We start from the raw sequence: 25,722 nt of genomic DNA on the forward strand, positions 1-25,722 counted from the left end.
TACCAAGATGCCCCCAGAGCCCACCAGGTGAGTCTCTTTTCACCAAAGGACTGTCAGCCTTCTCTCTGGTGATTTTAGGTTGCTGCAATGAGTGAGTTTGTGCATGGGCTCTTTAAGACCCAGGTCTTTTCGGCATTCAGCCTATAGCTTTTCTGGGGGTATCCTCGCTGTGGTTAATAGCCAGCAAAGCCAGACAGTAAGACCCCCTTCTCATTTGGGCTGAGCCTGAAGTATGCTTATAGCAGTGTTGCCCCGGTTCCGGACCTCACTCCTCCAGGGAGGCCTGCGTACCTTAGGGTGGCTCCCGCCTGGCCAGCTGAGAAACTCCGCTGCTCCCTAAGGTGGCTTTTGTCCTCTCTAGCAGGACTTACTGCTTCTTCTGCCTTCGTCAGGACTGTCCCTTGTTGTGGGGGTTCTTTTTATCCAGTTTTCACTTTTTAATCTGGGGTAATTTTTCCAAAAATAGTTGTAACCTGGTTGTGTTCATGGGAGGAGATGAGTTCAACGTTTGCTCACACCGCCATCTTGACGAGATCTCCTCTGCAGTTTCTGTAACTGTGTGATCTGTGTTATAAACCTGGTGTTCTCTGTGACCTGTATTATAAACCTGTTTCCTGTCTCTAAGTTTAGTGTGTTTTTTTCTCCTCAACACTACTTGGAAATTAAGTTTAAAAGCAGTGCCATGGGACAGCTTCTTTGTGTTCCAGAAATAGATTTAATCAGTTATCAGTAATGAGAATATAAATATCATCTCTGGATTCTGGAATGTGCTTTCAATTACTTTTAAGGCCATGAACATTTCATCATCATGGTCCTCATGGTCATCAGGATCACCATTATGTATTAATGATAAACACATATGTATCATTTCCTATGTATCAGGCAGTTCTCTAAATGTTACTTATATATGTATAACTTATATTTATGTAAATAAGTGTGTATATATATATATTTAATCCTCAACATTCAGCCCTATGAGGAGTTAGGTGACCTTATTTCCATAATAAAGTACTAGCCCATCAACTGATCTCTCCTAGACATTAAGAAATTGGTAGTAGAGCAATGGGTTGTTCCCCACTGTGAGATCAGTGGTTCACATGTGTGACACTATTTCTTATGGTCAACACGAACAACAAGAAGCAAATTATGTGTACATAAAAACGAACTGTGATTACCACTGATTCATAGACATTTGTAAACTCTAACATCTTTAATTTCCAATGGTAATCTATTAGTGTCTATCATTGATGAAAACTTCTCTGAACCTAATTATGTCTTTGACTTCCATGATTTTTTGGTGATTGACTCTAGTTGAAGCTTAGAGGCCCACAAATTAGGAAGCTGATCATTTGTTCATGTTATGGTCGCTATAATATAGCATAAGGAAGATATGTCTACCATCTTAAGCAGATCTGGATGAAATTTTAAAAGATGCTCTCTCCCCTTGTCTGCAGAATCTGCCTCTGTGGATGTCTACTTCTTAAACTGACTTACTGATCTGTCTTTACATCTGTTTTCTGTATCCTTGATGCTATGAATGCTTGCTTACTTGCCAACTCTTCAGGGACTCCTACCTATCATTTCTAACTTTCATGAATTGTTGTTTTTCTAGTCCTAAATTAATGTGTTGCCCCATGATAAAGACATGACATTCCTTTAGAACATAAGTACTTCAATACAATTTAATAATCTCTTAACAAAAAATCTTATTTTATTTTAAAATGTTGTTCTGTCAGTTATCCCATTTATATGAAAATGTCAATACCAATAAACATCAAATTGGAACAATGGAATACATATTTAAACAATATAAATATAACTCACATAAGTACTGATATAAATAGTTCACAATGGTGGTAAGTATACAGTGCTAATTCCAAAGAATTCAAAGTCATTTGGTCCTTCATCTATTTTTCCTTCTAAAACAAATACGTCCCACTGGTTGTCACATAACTTCCAGTGTGATAAAGTAGCATTTTAACCAATATGTGATCCATAATTCACTTAGCAATTAGCAGAATCTTTTAAAAATTTCTCAATGGTCAAAAACTTTTGGCCATAATGCATACTATAGCTTCTTTCTAGGGTTTCACAATACAGTCTAACATATTCAAAACTGCATGTGATTCAAATTTAAAGAAGTTTGTTAATTTCACTTAATCTAGAATTTCATATGTTTATTAGACCTTAGAACCCTTTTACATAGAACATTTCCTGACATCCTGTAAGACTGGTGTGGAAGATTTGATGTTAAAGAAGTAATTATGTAACTCTAATAAAGTAATTGCAGAACTCTAATAAAAAGTCAGATAAGGTCCCTTCAGTCACCAACAAGCTATGTCACCTCAGGCAAGGTGTTAACATCCCTCCTGGATGATTTTCCTTATCTATAAAATGTCTGAGCCCTTTGGGGGATCTCCTGGGAGCTCTAATGTGAAAGCACCCGAAGCTCCCACTATGTTCCTCTGCTCAGCCACATAGAGGGCCTTCTCCCCTAAGCCTTCTCCTGTGATCCTTCTCCCCTGGGCCTTTTCCCTCTCACCTGAGCCTTCCACCTGTCCATTTTCCCTGAGCCTTCTCCTGTGATCTTTCTTCTCTGAACCTTCTCTCCTGGGCCTTTTCCCTTGTCCTTCTCCTCTGAGCCATCTCCCTGGCATAGGAAGCTGGAGGAAGAGAGGAGCTGCCAGAAATATTGGCATTTATTAATGAAAAACAATTGGTTAAATGATGTTGCTTGCTTTAACTATGGTTTCACAAGACTGTTTCTCAATCTAAATTTTCTTCCTTCAGACTACATTTTCCTAGTTTGACTTTATCCCAATATGGAGCCTCTTTAAATTTTGTTTAAAAAATTAAAACATGCTTATTTTAGAAAAACAAAGGAAGGAGATAAAGCAGAAAGTGAAATAAATAAATGAATAAGACAGGTTTTCCCTTAGTGCCTAGCACAGGACCAGACATAGAAGAGTGCTCAGGTGAATGTAGGAGGATTGATTGGTTGCTCTTGTCAACCTCATTAAATTTTAAACACTTAACTAAATCCTCAGTCATGCAGAGAGCCCTGTGCTCCTCTAGCAATGCCAGAGCGCACCCATTCATATACACATACATACCTTAAAGCCTGGTATATAAGCTGTAAACACTTTGGTGGTAAAGAAAAAAATGTCTAGAATAGATTAGTTGATCTTGAAGGCCATCAACAACTATAAAAAAGCTTAATGAACACTATTAGATTTAAAGCATTTCCTGTGCGCTCCATTAAGCTATATAAAGCCAAGAATATAAAGATGGGTAAAGACAAACCCTCTGTTTGCATGTAATTTAGAACAATAATCATGAGGGTCAACATAGTCAAAGACCTTCATAATTTACAAAGCTCTTTTACATTCGATTTTCACAACCACTCTGTAGATCAAGTCATTTTATTACACCCATTTTTGCAAAAGAAACTGCATATCTAATAGTGATATTTTACAGTGAAATTTTAATACATGGTTAATCAAGAACTTAGATCCAGACTTTCTCCAACTCCAGATGTTATTGCCACCATACCTACTACCTGTATGTGTACCACTATTGCTCCTTAACCTGCTACTGCGACAATAACTGAGTAACAGACACAACATTTAGTATTTTAATTGCAATACTAAACAATTGACATTCTCATCCCAGTTTACCTTCCCAATAATGTTTTAAAGCATGGATAATTTAAATATTATTATACTAACTCATCATATTTCAAATATAGGTTTATAGATCATTAAATTGCACTCTAATTTGCTATCTTCATTTCAGAATGGTTGAGTTGATATCTTTGTAAGAAAAGATATTTACAAGTAATTTGATAGTCTATGAAAGATTACTTGGCATATAGAAAAGTAAGTGTTAGACTGATTTTAAATAATGATGATGTTAATTTTGAATGTGTTCTGTATATTTGGGGAGGCAATTATAGAATCACTTAATAGTATTAGTCATATTTTCCTATCTAAAATTAGGAAGTTTATTCAAAAGTTTCTTTGTTTGTGTCCCTGATACCAGTTGAAAATAAACCTACTCTGCTGAAGTATAACTGAGCCATAAAGACAATTAACTGTTTTGCTTTTCTAAGAATAACTGACTTTAAGGCCTCATACAATCCCAAACAAATGCCATATTTGCAAAAAAGCATTAGACTATCCAGTAGTAGCCAGAAGAACAAACATAAATCCTTTATAAACATTACATAATATCCCCATCAAACCACATGATCTCATATATACACACGCGCGCACACACACACACACATTCAGTCACTGCATTCTTTAGAGAATTAAACTATATTTATCTTTCTATGTATGTCCTGGAACCCGGAAGTGACTGACCACTCTGCTGAAAGTCTAGCAGTGCTAAGGTCAGCATAAAAAAAAAAATATTTTCATTGTCCTGGGTAGTTTAGGGCTTTATGAGGTGGGCTTTGCAATGATTATTTCTTTGTCTCAGGAAATGAAAAGTATGACTTCTAAGGATATGCAAGGAAATCCAAAGAATAATCTCTCTGTTCTCTGAGCTTGGAATAGAGGATGATCATCCATCTAATTGTAGCCCAGAAGACCCTCTCTGACCAAAGAGTAAAAGACAGGCAACAGTATAAAAAGATTCTAACTTATTGAGAGACTTAGAACTATGATCACTTGCCACATGATTAACAATATCTATAATGCTACAATCATCACCTATTTGCATTTATTAGATGTCTACTCTGTGCCCACTTTCTGCTAGTCTCTGTGAGAAATGTACAGTATTTGGAAGGTCCAATGCTTGCTTTAAATGTACTCTCTAAATCTAGTTATGAAAAAAGCCCATATATGTGATTGAAACAGAGGACCATTTCATCCTGCCAGTCTCATTCAGGGCAGGAACATATCAGCTGGGAAAATAGTGTTTTTTAGAAGGGTAGTTCACAAAGCCAAAGTGGAGCCCATGGCGCCCTTGCATTAGAATTACCTGGATACTTGCAATACATGAAGATTCTAGGATCCCATCCCGACTCTTTGTTATAAACTCTACGCATATAACCCAGAAATCTAGATTTTAGAAATTCCTTACATTGTGGCCATACACACTAAAGTTTGAGAACTGGTGCTTTTGTCAATGGTCATGATAGGTTTATTGGTAAGGGCTCCCTACAATGATCTCTACATTATGACATTTTTCCAGATAATTTTTGATCATCGTAATTTGCAATCAACTATAGCCTTTTTGTCAGCAAGCTTTTGTATAACGGCTGTTGACCCGTTTATATACTTGACAGAGTGTTTTTCTGTTTTTCTTACATACACATATTACCCTCAGATGAATTCAGATTCAAGCCCTTTTAAAAGCCTTCCTTCTCATCCTTATATAAAATGTCTCATTTTTCCTGTCTTAGATGCCCAGAGTACTCATTTATAAGGCATTGATATCAATGTGAAACATTTATTTTCTACATTTAAATGTTTTAGATATTAGATATTAGATGTAGATTTCAATGTAATTTTACCAAATAGAGAATTAACTCCCACAGGACAAGAGATATGTTGTACTACTCTTCTATTCCCCAAAGAGGGACTGGCTGAGAACTCTATGAACAGAAGGAGCTGAATTGCTTTTTCCTAATATGACTTTACAAAGATGCACAATTGATGGAAAATTTCACTTCCTTTGTGGAATTTTTTAATATAACTCTGATCTCTTAATGGCTCAGCCTAAGGGCCTTCAGCTTATTCTGTTTCAAGAAGAGCCATCTAAATTCATATAATATGCATACTTTGGCTGTCCTGGTAAAATGAAAAGTTAATGCTAATGTGATGTTGTAAAAAGAAATAACCCCAACAACCATCATTTCTTTAAATGCTTGCTGAAAATATTCTACTAGGAATTGAGAACATCTATTGTACTTCAAAATGATGAATTAAAAACTGGCCTTTCTGATAACTTACAGGGGAGTGCTAATGGAAGTATTGATAAGTGGCCATTGCATTACTGCATAATACGTGGCAGAGTTCACTAAACTGTATAGAGATAGAGACAGACACAGATACATAGATATCTCTCCTCAAAAGTTTCCTGGTATCGTGTCTTCCTGATATCAGAGGAAAAAATTTATTCTGTTTTTTGAATAGTCCTTGATACTTTGCCTTACCCAACACTTTATACAAAAAAAAATCAAGGCTTGTAGTAAAATGTTTATGATGAGATTCTCATGTTGGCATGAGGAAATATAACCACAATCTTTATTCATAAAGCTCTTTCTGGAAAGCAATTGGCAAAGAGCTCTCTCTAAAGTAGTGGGTGGATTCTTATCTAAAATATGGAATCAGGCATGCTACCAATAATTTATAACCAATTATAAAAAACGTATTTTACTGCAGCTTGGAAGTATTATTCTCTTTCAGAGTACAATAGATTCAAGATTCTCTTGTAGTTAATCGATCTCACTTTAATTCCAATGCTTTTTTTTTTTAAGTGGGAGATAAAGTAGTGGGGTACAGGTTCACACTGTGAGTTAGTCAAACCCTGCATATATGAGAGTCTGTCCACGTGTAAAGGTGGAAACAAAACTGAAAACCACTATTTTTAGTTATATAAGCAGGAGGGTAGAGGTCAGTGAGTTAACTATTCTGGAAGGAAATTTGACATTATGTTCCAAGTTGATTTAAAATCATGCATAGCCTCGGATTCAGAAATTCTGCTTGTAGGAATTTGTTTCAAATAAAATCAAGTGTATACACAGAAATAATGGAATAAAGATGTTCATTGCACTGTTTCTTTTAATAGAGAAAATGGGAAACAACTTGAGCCCAACAATATCAAAATCATTAAATGATTAAGCTATAACATACCCCCCAAGAAGGAATGGTTTAGAGACTTATAAAACTGATATTATAGAGCATTTTATTGGCACTGGAAAATAGAGCATACCATTAAATGAGGCAGAAAAATTATTATACAATCTTTGTGTAGGGGTTTATAATCATGTGAGATTTACACTCAAAAAAATACAAGAAAAATGTTTACCAAAATAGTAAAATCTATTAGTCCTGGTGTATGGGATAACAATGAAATTTACCTTTTGTTTTTTGCTATGTTTTCCAAATATTCTTGTTTGATCATGTATTACTTCTACAATAAAAAAAATTATATTAAAGGAATTTTACCTTTTTATACACTTAAGAAAAATCAGAAACAACTTACATGAAAATAGACATAGAAGGAAGTAAATTGTGCCTGAGTCCTTGGCTAAATAGAAGTTTCTTGACATCTGAGAATTTTCGGGTCTCCACACCTGTCTCACAGCATTTCCATGATCCTCTTTATTCCACTCTCATCTTTATGCTGGGACCAAAGCATGAAGGCCCACATAAAAGCATTCGATACTCAGGAAGCAATTGTTTAGAGTGCAGAGGATATTAATATCTAGCAGTATTTTTGCAGCCATTGTTCTCCCCAGGCCTACACACCCTTACCCTTATTCCCAACAAAATTCTCCCATGTATAGAAATAGGTAGTACACACACATAAATGGTCATTTATTCTATCTAAGTAAAATTATGCCTTCACTTTATGAGCTTCATTATTTTTAATTTCTCAGAAAAAGAAATCATTTTACTCCATTCGAGAAAGAGAATACTTCAAGGAAGACAAAGGCACTGGAACAAACTGAGATTCTTTATCCACTTTTTAAAGACTGGAGTTAGCAGAAAGGAAGAGAAGATAAATAATGATAGCTATGAGCATCAAAAATTCAGCAGGCATAAAAAGCTAACTATAGGAGAGAAGGGAAAGGTACATCTATAAAAAGTGAAACAACAACAAAACTGTGCAAAGCAAGAGGAAGATAATTGCACAATAAAATAATTTTTATGAATTAGGGCTTGTTCGTTTAAGCATAGATTTGTTAGGAAGATATTTTATAGCTCACAGAATCATCGTATCAGTTTGATAAGCAGGCCCTATGCTAAGTTCTCAGGAAAAAAATCATAGACCATACCATGATTTCACCTAAAAAGAGGCATAGCAGCTGGCAACTCGAGAGTCATGCTGCTTCTGTAGAAATTACAAACCTTTTACCTCTGCTCTGACCCCAAGACTACAGTGAAAATCACTGAGTGAACAGGAAAAGACGCAAGTGACACCCCTCCAACCCAAGCCTATGCCCTAACTGGTTTCTGCTTGGTCACTACCAAACTCCTAGCACTGGAGTGGGATGAACCTCACACAAGACACATTGGCTGAGAGCAAGCAGTGGGAGTATCCATCAAGAAAAAGCCATTCTGGACCTGTTTCCTCATTTGAACAACAAGGGACTTGGACAGTACATTCTCTAAACCTCTTTCAAAGATTCTCTGATTTAATTTTCATTTGCATTTGATTAAAAAATAATAAAGCTCCTTATTGGGAGGGTTCAGGAAGTCCTGCAGGTCACTATAAATTATGAATACTCACTGCTTAAGGTAAGTTTGCACACTGGGGAAACTCATCATTGGCTTCTGATCCCCCAAGTTCCTATGGCTATGGTGTCACCCATCAGCTTTGGGCCTTTTCTAAGCGCAATGTGCTGCATGACATGGAGATATTTTTCATCTCCTCAAGAATGTTGGAAAAACCATTGCTTGTCCCTTGAGTCAGCTGTGTGGAACCTGTTATTGATAGTAGTATTTTGCCTATTTTTAGATGACCAATGAACTACCTATATTTCCCATGTTTGTATCTTATTTTCACATTCTTATATTTCAGCTTTCATTTTGTCCTTTGCTGTTTACTGGTCTATAATTTGAGTTTTCAAAAGCTAAATATGCTTGTTTCTGTTCTCTGAAAATTCTATGCAGAAGGTTCTTGCTCCTGTTTATGAGTAGAAAATATAAACTACAATGATAATATAGATTTAATATTTTCATTTTCTAGTTTTCATAAGTAAAAGTCTATGGCATTTATTTTTGTAATTTTCTGAGGTACTCATTTTAACTGAACACTGACTGTTCAGTTAAACTGGTTGCTTTAGAAGTGTGGGGCCGGCTCCGTGGCCGAGTGGTTAAGTTCACGCGCTCCGCTGCGGCGGCCGAGGGTTCGGATCCTGGGTGCGGATAGGGCACCGCTCATCAGGCCACATTGAGGCAGAGTCCCACATCCCACAGCTAGAAGGACCTGCAACTAAGATATACAGCTATGTACTGGCGGGGGGGGGGGGGGGGGGGGGGTGCGGGGAGGGTGTTGGGAAATAAAGCAGGAAAAAAAAAAAGGATTGGCAACAGTTGTTAGCCAGGTGCTAATCCTTAAAAAAAAAAAAAAAAAAAAGGAAGATTGGCAACAGTTGTTAGCCCAGATGCCAATCTTTAAAAAAAAAAAAGAAGTAGATATTGTGTTCCTCGGGATGGAGCTTGTCAGATAATACAGTATCCCCATGTAAATTAAAATTGTTATTCTGCATTGACAGCAATAGAGAAGTAGTTGCTTAGACCCTAGAGTCAAGCTGGAGTTCAGAGTTTGGTCTGATACTTCTTAGTTATGTGACCTCAGAAAATTTGATGAATTTCTGTGTGTTTCTATTTCTTCATATGTAATAAGGGTGAAAAATCTCTACCTCACAAAGTAGTTAAGAATATTAAATGAAATAATACCAAAAAAGCATTTAGCACAATGCCTGTAGCTAGTAAGCATGTAGGAAATGCTGTTATTCTAAATACATTCTATAGGTATTAGTGTTGCACAATGTGGGGATTAGCAACATTCTGAGGATTGTAATCTGTATGAGGAAAATTGCAGAATCTATGTAGTATAAACTGAGCTTCTTAAATTCAGGTACAGTTGTCCACAGGAATCCATGTCTGTGTAGAGAGTAAACATCACAAACTTCAGGAGCATTTATTTCACTTGACAAGTAATCTTATAAATTGTTAACATTAAAATAAAAGAGATTTGGTAGGAAGTGGAATAAGTACCTAGATTAATTTTTATAATAAAATGCTGGACTTCAAAGAACATTTCTGTTCGTTTAGAGTGCCTGTGGGCATTCACTTGTATCTAACGAGAGAGATAATTCTATAGGAAAGTTTGTGAGGCACTAAAAAGAAAACATAAAGGTGTTGGCTGCATGGGGACTGTGGCTGGGAATCCATCAGCTGCTTGGGTGTTGATGCCTCACGGTGGCGGTGGGTGCTCAGTGCTTTTGATGAGGTCAGTAATTTGTCCTGGATCCGGTAAGGCTGTGTTAATGTTAAGCATTGACATCATGAAGGTGTTCTCCTCTCAGGATATGGTGGGTTTTTGGAAGCAATTGGAAGTTTACTTTACTTCAGTGAGAGTTGGGAAAGGAAAACGTGAGCTTTTTCCTGTACTAGAAATTCAACTTCTTTACTTTGTTTCCACTGCTGATAAAGGTAGGCAGAGGAAAGTCTTCGCTGTGTCCTCTTTGAGACGTAGTCTAGCCTTTAGGAATGAGATGCCTTCTCTGAAATTTGAACAGTGCATTAAACAAGGAGGCAGAAATATTAGTGACAATCATGCATGATCTGCATTAACTTGACCAAATTGAACTTGTAGATAGGAAGAGCTAGATTCAGAAAATTCTCTTATATGAGACTGCTAAAGTGAGGCTAAGAGAGCATGAGTAGGTAGTCTAAGATCTCAAAAATAATTAGATACAGTGGTCAGTCTACAATTTTCTATATACTACATTGTTAGGACCTCAGTGTCTTCTACCTCCAGGGATCATCTTGACAAGAGATATGGCATGGGCTTTGTCATAGGACAGCTCTGGCTATGACTCGAACACATAGTAGATTTTAGAGCCTGTGCAAGTTACTTAATACATCTTTGCCTATTTTCAGTGGGGCACCTACTTTGCAGAGTTCACTCTGGGATTGAGAAAATGTGTGAAAAAAATACCTCATACAGGGAAGGGGCTTAGAGTACATATTTAATACATAAGAGATCTCTCCCCATTTCCCATTTCAAGCGTTCTGCCTACTTATATTACAACCTTGTGGCTTCTCAGCCCAAAAATTGCTGTACCATTCATATAAGTTGCTGTGAGGGTAACAGATAATGAATCTGAATGTGTTCTACAAATACGCACATCGCTATGAGTTTCCTTATTAATTCTTGCAACTACATGACTTTAGACCAACTCCCTCGAGAGTGATTTGTGATTAATTCCAAAAAGGTGAAGATATGGGAATATTCGTCTAAACATCTTTGGTAATATAAGAATCCTGATCTTATCATTTATTGGGTTATTTTTCCATTAACACTGAAGAAATTATTTTCCCCTCTATCTGTCCTGCAGATGTTTTCTTCAGAATTATTCTCTGATTCCACAGTAGATAAGCACAATTCAGAGTTTCGTAGGTCTTCCTTTCCATTGAGTATTTGGTTCCAGCCAGTCAAATTTCAGCATTCAGACTCCATTTTCAAGGCCACAATGGAGACAAGACTCAAAGCAAAAGTATTTAAGGACGTGGTGAATTCTGTAGCAGAGCCAAGAGAGTGGGTTTTGGAAATCACCTGACTTCTACATACAAATGCTGTGTATTTCATAATTTCTGATGAATGCAAGAGAAACCACAGAGACCTAGGTCAGTTTTTCATCTTGTTTTGCCTTGTAAAGTCAAAAACTCTTCTCAACAATTTAATTCATATATTTGTTATAGGGATTCTTTAAAAGATGAAGTTTTAAAACGTAGAGTTTTATTAACTCCGTAAATACATATGCAGACACTTTTAAATTTGAATTGAAAGTGATCATTTGTCACAGAGAAATGGTGAGGAGAATAAGTGGAATTAGTGGAAGTTCCAATGTATAAATTGTTTATTATTTATGGGTGAACAATATAATGTGAGATTTACTAAAATGTAAGACATTGTACAAGAATAGGAATTAATTAAAAAGAAACTAAAATATGGTGTCTGCTCTTATTGAATATTAAAGATATTCATTCATTACATTAATATTTACTGAGTAACCATATATATAGTATACCATTATGTACATATATACTATGTGTCATGTATACAATGTACTTTGATACACATGCATTTATGTGTGTAACTGTGTGTATACTGCCTGGGCTGGTAACAATCTTGTTCTCCCTGACATCCCAGACATCACTGGCATCCCTTACCTCATTCTCATCCATGAATGTCCAGCAGTAGTTATGGTCATCCTTTCAGTTGTAGGCCCCTGTTTTCATCTTACCCTGAGCATGGCCAGTATTAGGATCTTCAGTGGTAGATGGTTGCAAAGAAGGAGAAGGCAACCAAGAAGAAAAGGAGTACCTACATGGGGAACTTTGCAATATAGTCACTGTGTGAATGTGTTCATGCCAGTTCAATTTTAGTCTTTAGTTTTCTGAAAGTTAAGCTAGAGAAATCTCTTCCAAAGCTTACATTCTATGGTTCTGTCTCATAATAATGCTGTATTTGTATTAGCCTTCCCTTACTGTTTCTTTCTGATGTACACCCTCCTGGGCCCTGACTTGGCCACCATTCTAATCCTTATCCACATTAGACTCCTCATCCCCCATAAATATAACTTTCTGTTCTGCATCCTTTGCCCCTCATGCCATCTCCACTCAAGCCCACCTGTTGGAGCATCTGTGCTTCCTGCATGACTCCAGCCTCTGTATTGCTGAAGACCCTTGCATGGGAGCCATCACAAATGGTTGGGAATGAGCACCCCCTTCCACCTCCTATGTCCAGTGAGGCAAGAAGTGGAAGCGGTGTTCTTGCTTCTCCCAGTATAAGTGGCAGGTGTTAGAGAACAGTGAGCGGTTTAGGATGGTTCTAGAAAATCAAATTAGCACTTTAATATCGGACCTCAGTCACATGATGAATTAATTAAATTTTGCTAAGATATCCTGGAAAACTAACACTGTGTTATACTGTTTCTTTAGGGAAGGGTTATCTATGTTCCACGCAGTGGACTTTAGAATTTAACTCTCTCAGTACACACAGGTTGCTTACAAGTTGGGACTGATCACTCAGGGGAAAAATGAGGTAACTATTCATTATAGCATATGCCAAAGGAAAAATCAATGATAAAGAATATGTGCTAGACTTTCAGAAGAATAGATCAATACAGCCCAAAGAGAATAGAAAAGGAAAGAAAGTTTAAAGAGAAACATACTTTTTAAAAGAAAGGAGGAGGGCATTCCTGGGGAATGGAATGACATAGATTGGCCATAAGAATATACTGTCATGAAGTGTTCATTTCTGTGCCATGTATGCATGTGTTTGCTCGTTTAATTTTTGCCACCCGTGCATACATACCTCTTTCTTCCAGTATGGATACTCTGGATTTTTCTTGGGGAACTAATCCCTTTTCTTCTCTTTGATGGTATAGTTTGTGTCCCTAATTCAAGCAGTGAGTGAAGTCAGCCTTCCTTCCAAGTGTTTCAATTTTTTGTCCAATGAATTCTTTATTGGCTGTTGCTCATTTGATTTGACTCTTCTATCACTTACAACAGGAAGAGTTCTCAATGGTAGATGTGGTGATAAATTTTCAGTTTTGAGTAGGAAAATGACATAAAAACGCTGGCTTGGCTATAGTGGAAGATCCATGTTGTAGAGTAATGGAAGATAAGTATAGACGGATTAGTAACCTTAAATGCTAAATTAATAGCATTTGGCCAGTACAATTGGTAGACACCTTACTATTTGTGGGAGACCCATTTTAGCTTTCCTCTTTTATTCTAGTCAAGGTCTGGTAACATTAGGCTGGGCCCACAGCCAGACAGTCATTCTTAACTCACAGAAGTCCCGCAAACTCTGGCCTTAACCTCTGCTCTCAAGGTTCCTGACTCTGTATCCTTTGCAGCTAAAATAGATGAAAACTCAGCCTCATATAGAAGTTTAATGTGTCCCCAAGGTGACATTGAGATTTTCTCTTCCTCCCATTAAAAAGAAATTTTTATTTAATTTGTAGGGAGGAGGAGGAAGTGGCTAATCTTAGGCTGTTTACAGAAATTCCTCCAAGGGTCTTAGATTGGCCTAGCCTATTGGATGCAGTTCTATTTCAGGGTGGAATCCATGCTGGTCTTTCATGTTCCTGTTTTTCATTTCATGCAGAGATGGGTCCTAGGCATAAATTTATACTTGCATAACCACTGAGAGATGTCACATTTAACCATCTGGTTAGGAACTGTGCCAAAGATTCTTCTACACTCTGGGAATATATGGCCATAGAAGTTGTTGATATTAATGACTTCCTACATTTCTGTATTTTCGGGTTACCTTAGGAGAAAATGTCAATGGGTTTTATCTTCCTTATATGAGGAAACTGAGTTTTTTCAGAGGATGTTTTTAGGACTAAATACATAAGGTCTACATTGGCCATTGTGGTATGTAACAATTGCAGCAGTGCATGTTTTCCCCTCCTTTATGGAAACTGTTAGCCAAGTTTCTTTTATGAAACTTTTCTTTGCCACATTCTAATCACGATGTTAGTAGATAAAACTGTACTCTCTGGGAGTTTGTCTGACTGGTTTATGACCGTGGAGTATCTTACTGATTTAGAAGAGAGACTAAGCTTGTCCAATCAGAGTGAACTTTAGGATTTCAATTAGGAATGCTAGGCTTACCTTCTGGGCTTGGGGAAAAGATATGAGGCTGGAATTAAGACATGAAGCAATCGTGAGAGAGCCTGGTGTTGTCAGGGACTCTGTAGAGCCTCACAATGGAGAAAACCCAGAGGAAGTGGAACCAGGAGATGGATATTTCCATAATGTTTGAGTACACATCAAACTCTAACTGAAGCTGGTCTGAATCCAGAGCTCAGTTAAATTAAGTTCATTATGTCTCCTTAAACCAGTTTATATCAGGATTTATGTTGCTCTTTATAGTTTGGTACTATTGGAAATATTCTCCCCCTCTGCTCCTTGCCTTGGAAAGCTCTTACCTTTTCTTCAAAATTTCTCTCAAATATTTCTTTCCTCTGTGAAATTTTTTTTGACGCAGCTTGGTAGTTGGTCAATCCATCATAATCTTTAGCACATAGCACAATGATATGTTTACTTATTTGTATCTCTCATATTGTAGCTTATTGTAATTCACTTTATAATATTTAGCACCTGTTTCTCTGCCACATTGTGTGAAGCTTTGGGGATTTGGTGCTGAACAAGATACATTTATTCTCTGTGTGAATTATTGAACTGACAGGTAATTGATCATTAAAGATGTGATATGTTTTAGCCAAAGGAAGAACTAGGGAAGCTATAGAAGATGGCTAATAAACAAATGATTACCTATGTGATATACTTGGAGAGTCACAAAAAGGGGAATTACACAGTGCTAAGATAGTATGATTCCTAGAGAAGGATTGACCTCTTGATCATGGCATTTTGTTTTGTTTTGTTTTGTTTTGAATCACTGGGGGCTATTTCAACTTTTGTATACAAAAGAAACTTGAAAAAATTTACTGAATTAGTGCATGATTCAAAACATATTCTTCTTTAACTTTTCTTGACTAACACTACTCCACAAAAATCTTAAATCTTTATTGAATATACATTTTTGCCCTCATTTATTTCTTAACTTTTTGAGAGTTGATGCCTGGCATTTGTAAGTCATATATTTTAGATTTTCAAAGATTTCCAAATAAAAACTGCAGAAATATTTACCAAAGCAGGTAAATTCTCCCTCAATCACAATGTCAACAAAAGTCACATTTATAACACTATGTGCCCACTGCCCATGCTTGCCAGCTTTTAAATTTTCACCAGCATTTTATCATCTATATTATAAAAATATTACCTTAACTAGAGAACTCATTGCAACAGTTTAAGAAATACTTTTTCTTATCCCCATATGCACCATATTGTAGATTATGTTTGAGTGACAGATTAACACTGAATTTGACAATTCATTCATGAGAGTATCTAAAACTATTATATCCAGGCCAAGAACCAAGGATTTATTATATCTCTTGACTTTATTTTTTCCTCTAACCAGTTTCTTCAGTTGGACTTTTATTCTGCCTTTTGCCAGGGCCAATGTTGCAAAAGAAATATTTGCATATATGACCTTTCAAGAGTTATTATTTACTTAAATGACGAATGGAGGAAAGACGAAAAAAGTGTCATTTTATGAGCTGATGCTGGCTTTGATCAAAAACTAAGTGACTCATACTATTCAACTTTGTGAGTCAAGAAATCACAAGTGAATCATACTTTAGATTTTCAATGTGGCCAAGAATGTAGAAACCATGAATATGAAGTTCATGAACGCTATGATTGTGGAATAATATGTTTCATTCAATGAAACTGTAAGTTATTTGAAGGAACAATGATTTGTATATTCAAACTATGTAAATAAAACATTGAATATCTCTGGGTCTCAGTTTGTCACTTACAGAATCGGTACATGAGGTTACATTTTTATTACTCTCCCTCAGAGTCTTCCAGGTCTTAACATACAGTTTAGCTAATGAAAAGTTGCCCACTAGTTAGTTAAACCCTATTGAGTTATGCTAATTTTAGACAGAACACTCTCATTTATGCTTATAGTCTATTGATATCTTTATATTCATTTATGAAAAGGTCATTTACAGTTTGGGATGCAGCTGACATTGAAACAGAATGAAGCAAACTGATCTCTTGGAGATTGGATTCAAGATATCATCTTCCTTAGCATTAACATTTAACCTACATATAACTAGGAGGGTCGAAGGTAAGACAGTCAGCAACTAAAATTTCTTATTAGCAGCTTATCCAGAATTTCTAACTGACCTTAAATAGTCTTCTAAGGTATATTTATTTCCAGAATGCCATTCATTAATTTGTTTTTTCACAAAATCACTTTTTAGAGTCTTACATGATGGATCTTGATCAATGAAACAAATTGTGCATAGTTTAGTGTGAAGATAGCTACTTAAAACTTCTATTAAAATGCAACATGATTAGTGCTAGAGCAAATTTATGAATCCTGTTTTGTGGAAACACAGTGGAGGGAGTGATAAATTCTGACAGAGAGCTAGGAAGGAAGCTGCAAAGAAAGTACTCAATGGAGGAGACATTTGAATAGACTCTTATGAGTAGAATTTTTCCAGAAAATTGAAGTATGAGGGGGAAAGTTAGTCCAGGTGAAGGGAACATCATGGCCAACCACAGAATGGCATGAAAAAGCAACCTATAGCTGAGAAATCAAAATCAGGCTTTAAAGCCATCCCCAAAACCACCAGAGATATTCAATCATTCCTCTGAATTTCTAAAATGTTGTTCATATATTTGGTAGACTATTTTTTTATGAGTCTCTTAGGCTAACTCCTTTCATCAGACTCTGTTCTTCCAAGCAGGGAACATTTCTGATTTACCTAACAAAACATATAGCTAGCACTTGGTAGCTGTTCAACACATAGTTGTTAAATGAGTAATAAAGTAGCTGGACTGTGGGTTGTGTGAGACAGAGATTGGAAGATAAGAAGGTTAAACTGGGTCAATTTGTAATGGGATTTGAATGTTAAAACAAGCAGCTTAGCCTTTGTTCTTTCAGTAAAGACAAGCCACTGCTGGCATTTAAGCAGGTTAGTGACATGATCTGAACTATGCTATTGATAGTTCCAAAAGAAGAAAAGATATTTTCTTTGGTCTCAAAATGAAGGCTAATTGTCTTAGTAAAAATATTTCAGGTTGGTCAAACACAATTCTTGAGTTTTTTAATAATTAAAGAGCTTCCAAACAGGTGGGTGTAGACAGTGTCTCCCCCTTGTTACCAATTTATAATGAAATCAACACATATTGCCACACACACACACACACACACACACACTATTAACAGACTAGTGAAAAATAGTCATTCCAAGTCTGTAAGCTTGATGAAGTCCTAGGGCTAATCTTTTTAGGTGCTCTGATAGTGCCTTGAGCCAAAGATTTACTTGAGACAATGCAACAGAATTCTAAGAGCAAGATTCACCTAATTGAAGTCAGGCACCCAAGAAGCCTCTGAATTAACAGCTGTAAAACAGAACTGTTTAGAATTTAAATCTAGGAAACAATTCTTAAAAAATCTGGGATATGGGTTCTCAGATTTCTATACCCTGTTATGTAAAGGCAAGAATGCCTCTATGCTGCTTCTACATAAGCTACATGTTTTAAGCATCACTGTTTTCACCAATGGAAAATCATATCTAATATCCATTGTTTTAATTGATAAAGCATTGATATTGGCTGCAGATAATAATAGGTGAAGAACCGGTAGTAACTGATTCTGGAGTATGGATTAACTCTAGCTAACTCCCACCCTCCTAGGGTATAGAGTAGGACAAAGGAAGAGACGCATACACACACACATACACATACAAATTCAGATGCATGCACAAACGCATCACGTCACATCTTTGCCAAGGCATATCAAAGGAAATTTTAGACTATAGAATACCCTTTAAGAATGTATATGTATTTTTTTTCTGGTTACTATGCTAAGATTTCTATACATTAATCTGTGAAATCTCCCTTCCTTGCTCTTGAACAATAACACAGGCTGATTATGCTGCTTTTGCCAATCACATTCAGGTTTATAAGAGTCAAGTTTTCAAATATTAAAAAGTTCAGAAAATAATGTGATATAAAATCTTCAACCTTTCATGAAATTCAAAGTTTCATTCACCTTACCTTCTGCTACAGATTCAATGTTTCTGTCCCCTCCAAATTCATATGTTAAAATCCTAACCCCCAATGTAATGCTATTAGGAGATGGATCCCTCAGGAAGTGATTATGTCACGAGGTTGAAGACCTGTAAATGGAATTAGTGACCTTATAAAAGAGGCCCCAGGATACAAAATCAACATACAAAAATCAGTTGCATTTCTATACACTAACAATGAAGTAGCAGAAAGAGAAATTAAGAAGACAATTTCATTTACAATTGCAACAAAAAGAATAAAATACCTAGGAATAAACTTAACCTAAGAGGTGAAAGATCTCCACCAAAAACTATAAAACATTGTTGAAAGAAATTGAAGAAGACACAAAGAAATGGAGAGATATTCCATGCTCTTGGATTGGCAGAATTAACACAGTTAAAATACCCATACTTCCTAAAGCAATCTATAGATTCATTGCAATCCTTATTAAAGTTCCAACAACATTTTTCACAGAAATAGAACAAAGAATCCGAAAATTTATGTGGAACAACAAAAGACCTTGAACAGCCAAAAGAATCCTGAGGAAAAAGAACAAAGCTGGAGGTATCACACTCCCTGATTTCAAAATATACTACAAAGCCATAGTAACCAAAACAGCATGGTACTGGCACAAAAACAGACACATAGATCAATGGACCAGAATAGAGAGCCCAGAAATAAACCCCACATATCTATGGACAGCTAATTTTTGACAAGGGAGCCAAGAGCATACAATGGAGAAAGAAAACCCTCTTCAATGAACAGTTTTGGGAAAACTGGACAGCCACGTGCAAAAGAATGAAAGTAGACCATTACTTTACACCTTGCACAAAAATCAACTCAAAATGGATTAAAGACTTGAATGTAAGACCTGAAACAGTGAAACTTTTAGAAGAAAACATAGGCAGTATGCTGTTTGACATCGGTCTTAGCAGCGTATTTTCAAGTACCACGTCTGACTGGGCAAGGGAAACAAAAGAAAAAATGAACAAATGGAACTACAGCAAACTAAAAAGCTTCTGCACAGCAAAGGAAACCATCAACAAAACGAAAAGACAGCCTAACAATTGGGAGAAGATATTGGCAAACCATGTATCAGATAAGGGGTTAATATCCAAAATATACAAAGAACCCATAAGTCTCAACAACAAAAAAAAACAACAATCCAATTAAAAAATGGGCAAAAGATCTGAACAGAAGTCTCTCCAAAGAAGATATACGGATGGTCAACAGGCACATGAAAAGATGTTCAACATCGTTAGCTATCAGGGAAATGCAAATCAAAACTACAATGAGGTATCACCTCACTCCCATCAGAATGACTATAATTAACAGACAGGAAACAACAAATGTTGGAGAGGGTGTGGAGAGAAGGGAACCCTCATACACTGCTGGTGGGAGGGCAAAATGGTGCAGCCACTGTGGAAAGAAGTATGGAGTTTCCTCAGAAAATTAAGAATAGAAATACCATATGATGCAGCTATTCCACTCCTGGGAATTTATCCAAAGAACTTGAAAACACAAAGGCATAAAAATACCTGCACCCCTATGTTCATCACAGCGTTATTCACAATAGCCAAGACTTGGAAGCAACCTAGGTGCCCATCAAGGGATGAATGGATGAGGAAGATGTGGTATATACATGCAATGGAATACTACTCAGCCATAAGAAATGATGGTATCTGGCCATTTGTGACAACATGGATGGACCTTGAGGGTATTATGCTAAGTGAAATAAGTCAGAGGAAGAAAGTCAAATACCATATGATCTCACTTATAAGTAGAAGATAAAAACAATGACAAACTCATAGATACAGAGATTGGATCGGTGGTTACCAGAGGAGAAGGCGGGAGGGAGGAGGGCAAAAGGGGTGATTAGGCACACATGTGTGGTGATGGATTATGATTAGTCTTTGGGTGGTGAACATGATGTAATCTACCAGAAATCGAAATATATTATGATGTACACCTGAAAGTTATATAGCATTATAATCCAATGTTACTGCTATAAAAAATATATAAATAAACAGGGGAAAATGAAAAAATACAAAAAGAGGCTCCAGAGAGTTCCCTTTCCCGTTCCTTTACGTGAGGACATCGTGAAAAGATGACCATTTAGGAAGTGGATCCTCACCTGACACTAAACTGCTGGCACCAGGATTTTGGACGTCCCAGCCTCCAGAACTAGGAGAAATAAATGTATATTGTTTATAAGCCACTCAGTTTATGGAATTTTTGTTACAGCAGACCAATGGACTAAGACATTTTCTCAGGACTGAGAACAGCAGAACAACAGCAGTGGGGAAGAGGAGGAAAGGGGTATGGCCTTTTGTTCAGTTCCTTCACCTTGCTTTTCTGCTCCTCTCCCAGTTTTTATGATACATGAGCTCTTCCAGAGCTGGTAGATGGTGGGAGGAGGATGCATAAACATATTACCTGACTAGTATTACTGTAACCTGACCTCTAATTGCCCAAATGCAAACCCAGTCTCTCTGTCTCTCTCTCTCTCTCATTTCTTGTGGAATAGTCTTTTGGGGATTTTCTGGAGACTCCTTCTAATCCCAACATCCACACCTCCTCTAGAGTTCTACTTCACATTCCGTGGGAGGTTGGTTGCAGTCCCCTGCTGACATTTTATAATGCCTCCTCAGAACTTGCACCTCACACAGACCTTTTCTTATAAAGTTTTTCTCACCTGGGCAGACATTCTTCTCAGGCAGGTCTCTTTCAAGGTGTCTGGGGCTCAGTTACTTTCCTAAGTATTTACCTAGCCCACAGGATAGCACAATAATATTCCACCCAACACATTCCAGTAGGGCAAGCAGCTAAGTACCTACACTCCAGTTTTCTCTCTTTGCTTTGTCCTCAGGGACATCTCCAGCACATGTAGTCTTCAGAATTTTCCAGGAAAAACTAAGGCATCGATTTCAGTGCCATGGAAACTCTAGGAAACGTAGGTGAGTTTTTCCTGAGAAGGCATTTATCACTTATCACTCTAGTCTCTTGAAGCCCTAAGAACCTTTCCTTGTTTTAACTCATGTGTGTGGGACAAGCCCATCTTCCCCATGCAGTCACAGTTACTCTCTGGAGTTTTCTGAAATCTGCCACCGTTTAGTTTGAGACCAAGGTGACGCTCACGGGGGAGGTGTGCAAATGCTTCTCCTCTGTGCAGCAGTCTTCATGTTGTCTTCCCTATTAATCTCTTGGCCTCTCTCATGTTTGGACTGGCACTGACAGATGTGCTAAGGAAAGCAGTCATGTGCTTTATAATCTATAAATATGCTTAGCATCTTTCTTTGGAACGTGGGAGTAATTTTTACCTATTGTTTCCAGCTTTGGGGCCTCTTTCAAAACTGAAAAAAACAGGACAAATCTCATTTCCATCCTGTTAGATGTTCTACAGCTCATTTAATACTCGTAATGGCTCTGAGAGGTAAGTATTATTATCCTTACTTTACAGATGTGTAAATTGATGTGGAGCTCATTATTCCTTCAAATGGCAGAACTCAGCTATAAATCTGGCTGTGTCTAACTTTAAAGGTCAACCCTACCCTGCTCAGTTCTGAAATGTTTGAGCAAGGAGGCTGCTGACAAAATAGACACTGATTTGGGACCAAGAGGTCATATGTGAACGATGGATATTTTGGTGTTTGGTCAGCATCAGCTGGAGCAGTCACTCTCAAGGAAGGAAAGGCTCTATATTCCTGAAGATTCCTCTGACAAGCTGAGGAGTTTAGTGGCTTAACTACCAAGTTGTTTTGAATATACCAGTCTTTAGTCATAGGACCCAGTCATTCCCATAGACATTAAATTGTGTAGTCGTATTTCCAAGTCAAATGGCAGTTGAATCAAAGGTACCAATCCACGGTGAAGAAGTCATTGTCTAAGTCCCAAGCTAAGGCGTAAGCTTCATGTGTGTTCTCTGCTAGTAATTTCTGTTCTTTTACATGTTAAAGGAAAATCCAAATGCCTTTAAGAAAAAGAGAGGTACTTCCATATATGAAAAAGGCAGAGAGAGCAAGAAATATTGATATCTAATAGTGTATTCTTGTTTCCCAGTTACGGTTCAACTTTTATTGTTTGGTTTTATATTGAATATATCATAGAAATTTAAGCTTAAGCTATTTCTGATTGAGGTGAAGATGTTATGAAACGTAATTTGATTGAACATTAGGAAATTTGGTTTAATTAGTAATTTGGAACTATTTAAACAGGCTTATATGGATGTAATATTTTTTTAATTTCTAAATTACCAATTTGTGCTTCCAGTTTATATTACTTGAATCTTGCCTATGGTGGACCATCTGGCTTGCAGTCAACATTCACCTTTCCCTGATTTCCTAACATAATACCTGATTCAATCCATCCATCTCCAAATGCAAATATTATATTATTAGATGTACTGCATAGTTAGAATTCTTTTTCTGAAAGGAATCAGATATCTAGTATTCATTAATAAACTTGGTTTATGTTTCTGAGTAAACTCTTATTATCTTTATGTCCATTTTTACTACTTCTATCAAAATAACATCAACTCTATTTCTTCCCTGGCAAGTATCAGAAAATTTTAGCTTATGTCTTAACATAAACTAATATCTCCAAGGGAAAGACAAGGTGGTTTATAGAGGACATCAGCATAATTATTATTGACAAATGAAGATGATTTTATGTTCCTGGTACAAAGCTGTTTCAGAGACTGAAAAGAAAAATGTGTATAAGGACAAATTAATTAGACTATTCTCAATCAAAATGATCTAGCTCAAGGTTGGTAGTGAGTTATTGTTCTTGTTTAGGGAATAGTTGTACTGAGGTTTTGACATGCTGGGGAATTATGTGCATTGAAACATAAAGTTGGGCATTAAGCAGATAAATTAACATAGGAAAGGAGCATTTTAGCGTGATACCATATTTTTGCTTTGCTAATTTAAAAACTGCGCTGTTTCAGTTGGTTATAGTAAATTTCCAAAATAAAGTCAAATTAATAGGAAATGTACCCAGAGGAATCATCTTATAAGGATTAAAGGTTTTAAAAAATTATAGCTTATTTTTAAATATATAAATGGTTTGCGATAAATCAGAGTTAAATGCATAGTTAATATTCTAAGGTATTGTTTTTTTTTTCTATTACCTTTAGAAATTTGAAAGAAAAAGCTCAGCAATACCACTCTTCTGTACCTATAGCCTAATTGCTTCATTAAGTGTTAAGATATGGGTTTAAATCTACATACCTCTCTCTACCAACCATTTACATGAACAAGTGCCTTCAAATTCTCTGCTCCTCCAAAGTTTCTTCAGCTTGAATAATAACAATACATTTATTAAGTACTTTCTCAGTATCAGACATTGTTCTACATGCTTTTTATAATTTAATTTCTTTACTCATCAAAGTGGCTCAGTGAAGAACTTACTATAATTAACAGAGAAGAAACAACTGAGCCACAGAGATGTTAAGCAGGTTGCCAAGGACCACACAGTTTGTAAGTGGTACAGCAGGGTGGGATACGAAGATGGTTAATTTGCTCTTAATGCCTACAGTAGATTACAACAAGGTCAGTAAAATGAAGAACTAGTAAAAGTGACCATAGGGCATTTTATTTTTAGTAATATACTTCATAATCGGTCACACTGAAATCTCTATGAGCTAGTGACGTCACAATCCTTTCAAATGGTATGTATGACTAAAGACATATAATACCAAGTCTTTAACACTTTGTTTGCTGTGCATTGAAAAAGGAGGCTCCCCACAGAGAAGGCACAACTCTGTAGATCATTTAACTACAGTGAATTGAATGATTTATGACATATGAAAATTAATTTCAAAACTCAAAATATTTCCCTATAGTATGAAGTTCTTGTTAGCCTTCATTGAAGGAAAAAAAAAAGTCCTAAGGTGTCCAAAGCACCTGTTTAAAGACTGTTTTGATTAATGTTTTTAGTTTTACACAAATATTTATTGAGTTGTATACACATAGGTATATTTTTTAAAAATCAAAGCAGTTAGCACATCCTTGTCTGGATCTGAATGAAGCAGCAGCATTGGGACACAGTGGCCAGAACAAAAGGGTATCAAGGTAGTTTCACTTTTGTCTTGTATTTTCAGTTTTCCAATTCATTAAATTTGTTTTATGGGGCCGTCCCCGTGGCCAAGTGGCTAAGTTTTTGTGCTCCACTTTGGTGGCCCAAGGTTTCACCAGCTCGGATCCCGGGCGCAGACATGGCACCACTCATCAAGCCATGCTGAGATGGTGTCCCACATAGCACAACCAGAGGCACTCACAACTAGAATATACAACTGTGTACTGGGGGGCTTCGGGGAGAAGAAGAAGAAGATAAAAAAGAAGATCGGCAGCAGATGTTACCTCAGGTGCCAATCTTTAAAAAGAAAAAAAAATTGTTTTATTTTATTGCATCTAAAGAATATGTGAGACCTTTAATTTGTATTCTAACCCTTTGCTTCAAAGGATCTCCTTTTCTAATCTGCTTGTTTCTTCTGACTATTCAAGGACATTCTGGGCAGTTGTTCCCATTGTAGAGGTGAGGAAACGAGAGGAGAAGGTGGGGATCTGAGTGTTGGTGTGACTCCAGCTTGCTCTTCATCCTCAATTTGAATTTTCCTCAGACATCAGAGTCTCGTAAGGGATTAGAGTAGGAAGAAATCCATGTTATACAAGAAAAGACACTGAAATTGGAGTTGGAAGAACTAGATTCCAGTATGGGCTCTGTCCCTTAGTAGCTTTCTAACTCCAGACAAGATAAATAACCACTGGAGCCAGGCTTGGTTTAGGTATATAATGGGCATAGCTTTGATACGATCAATGTGAGCTAATTGGTACAAAAATGCCGGGTAAACTGTTTAAAAAGTTTATATTTAAAAGCATAATAAATAACAAACTAATGTGGTTTAGTAGTAATAGTAATCATAATATTAATAGTAATAATAGAAATTTAATGGCATTCAATACCAGATGCATCTAACTTTGTATAAAGACCTTTGGTTTTGCTTTATCAAAACTGGAGAATAAATTTAATTTTAGTGCATCAGTGGATTCTTTTCGTATTTTATAGAGAAGTTATTATATTCTTGACA

General features: G+C 36.5%; 1 protein-coding gene across 4 annotated transcripts in view; it reads left to right on the forward strand.

Moving 5' to 3' along the window:
* Window positions 1-25,722, forward strand: part of ANO3 (anoctamin 3) — a 452,178-nt gene that overhangs the window by 21,149 nt on the left and 405,307 nt on the right. For 2 of the 4 annotated variants that reach the window (XM_070624552.1, XM_070624553.1), the window contains one exon: window positions 21,969-22,068. The exons of the other annotated variants lie outside the window; for them this stretch is intronic. In XM_070624552.1, the coding sequence (XP_070480653.1) occupies window positions 22,056-22,068 (13 nt within the window). In that variant the 5' untranslated portion in view covers window positions 21,969-22,055. The remainder of the gene's footprint in view (window positions 1-21,968; window positions 22,069-25,722) is intronic. 4 annotated transcript variants of the gene reach the window in all.

Source organism: Equus przewalskii, chromosome 6 (genome assembly GCF_037783145.1).
Source record: "Equus przewalskii isolate Varuska chromosome 6, EquPr2, whole genome shotgun sequence".
NCBI classification, from domain to species: Eukaryota; Metazoa; Chordata; class Mammalia; order Perissodactyla; family Equidae; genus Equus; species Equus przewalskii.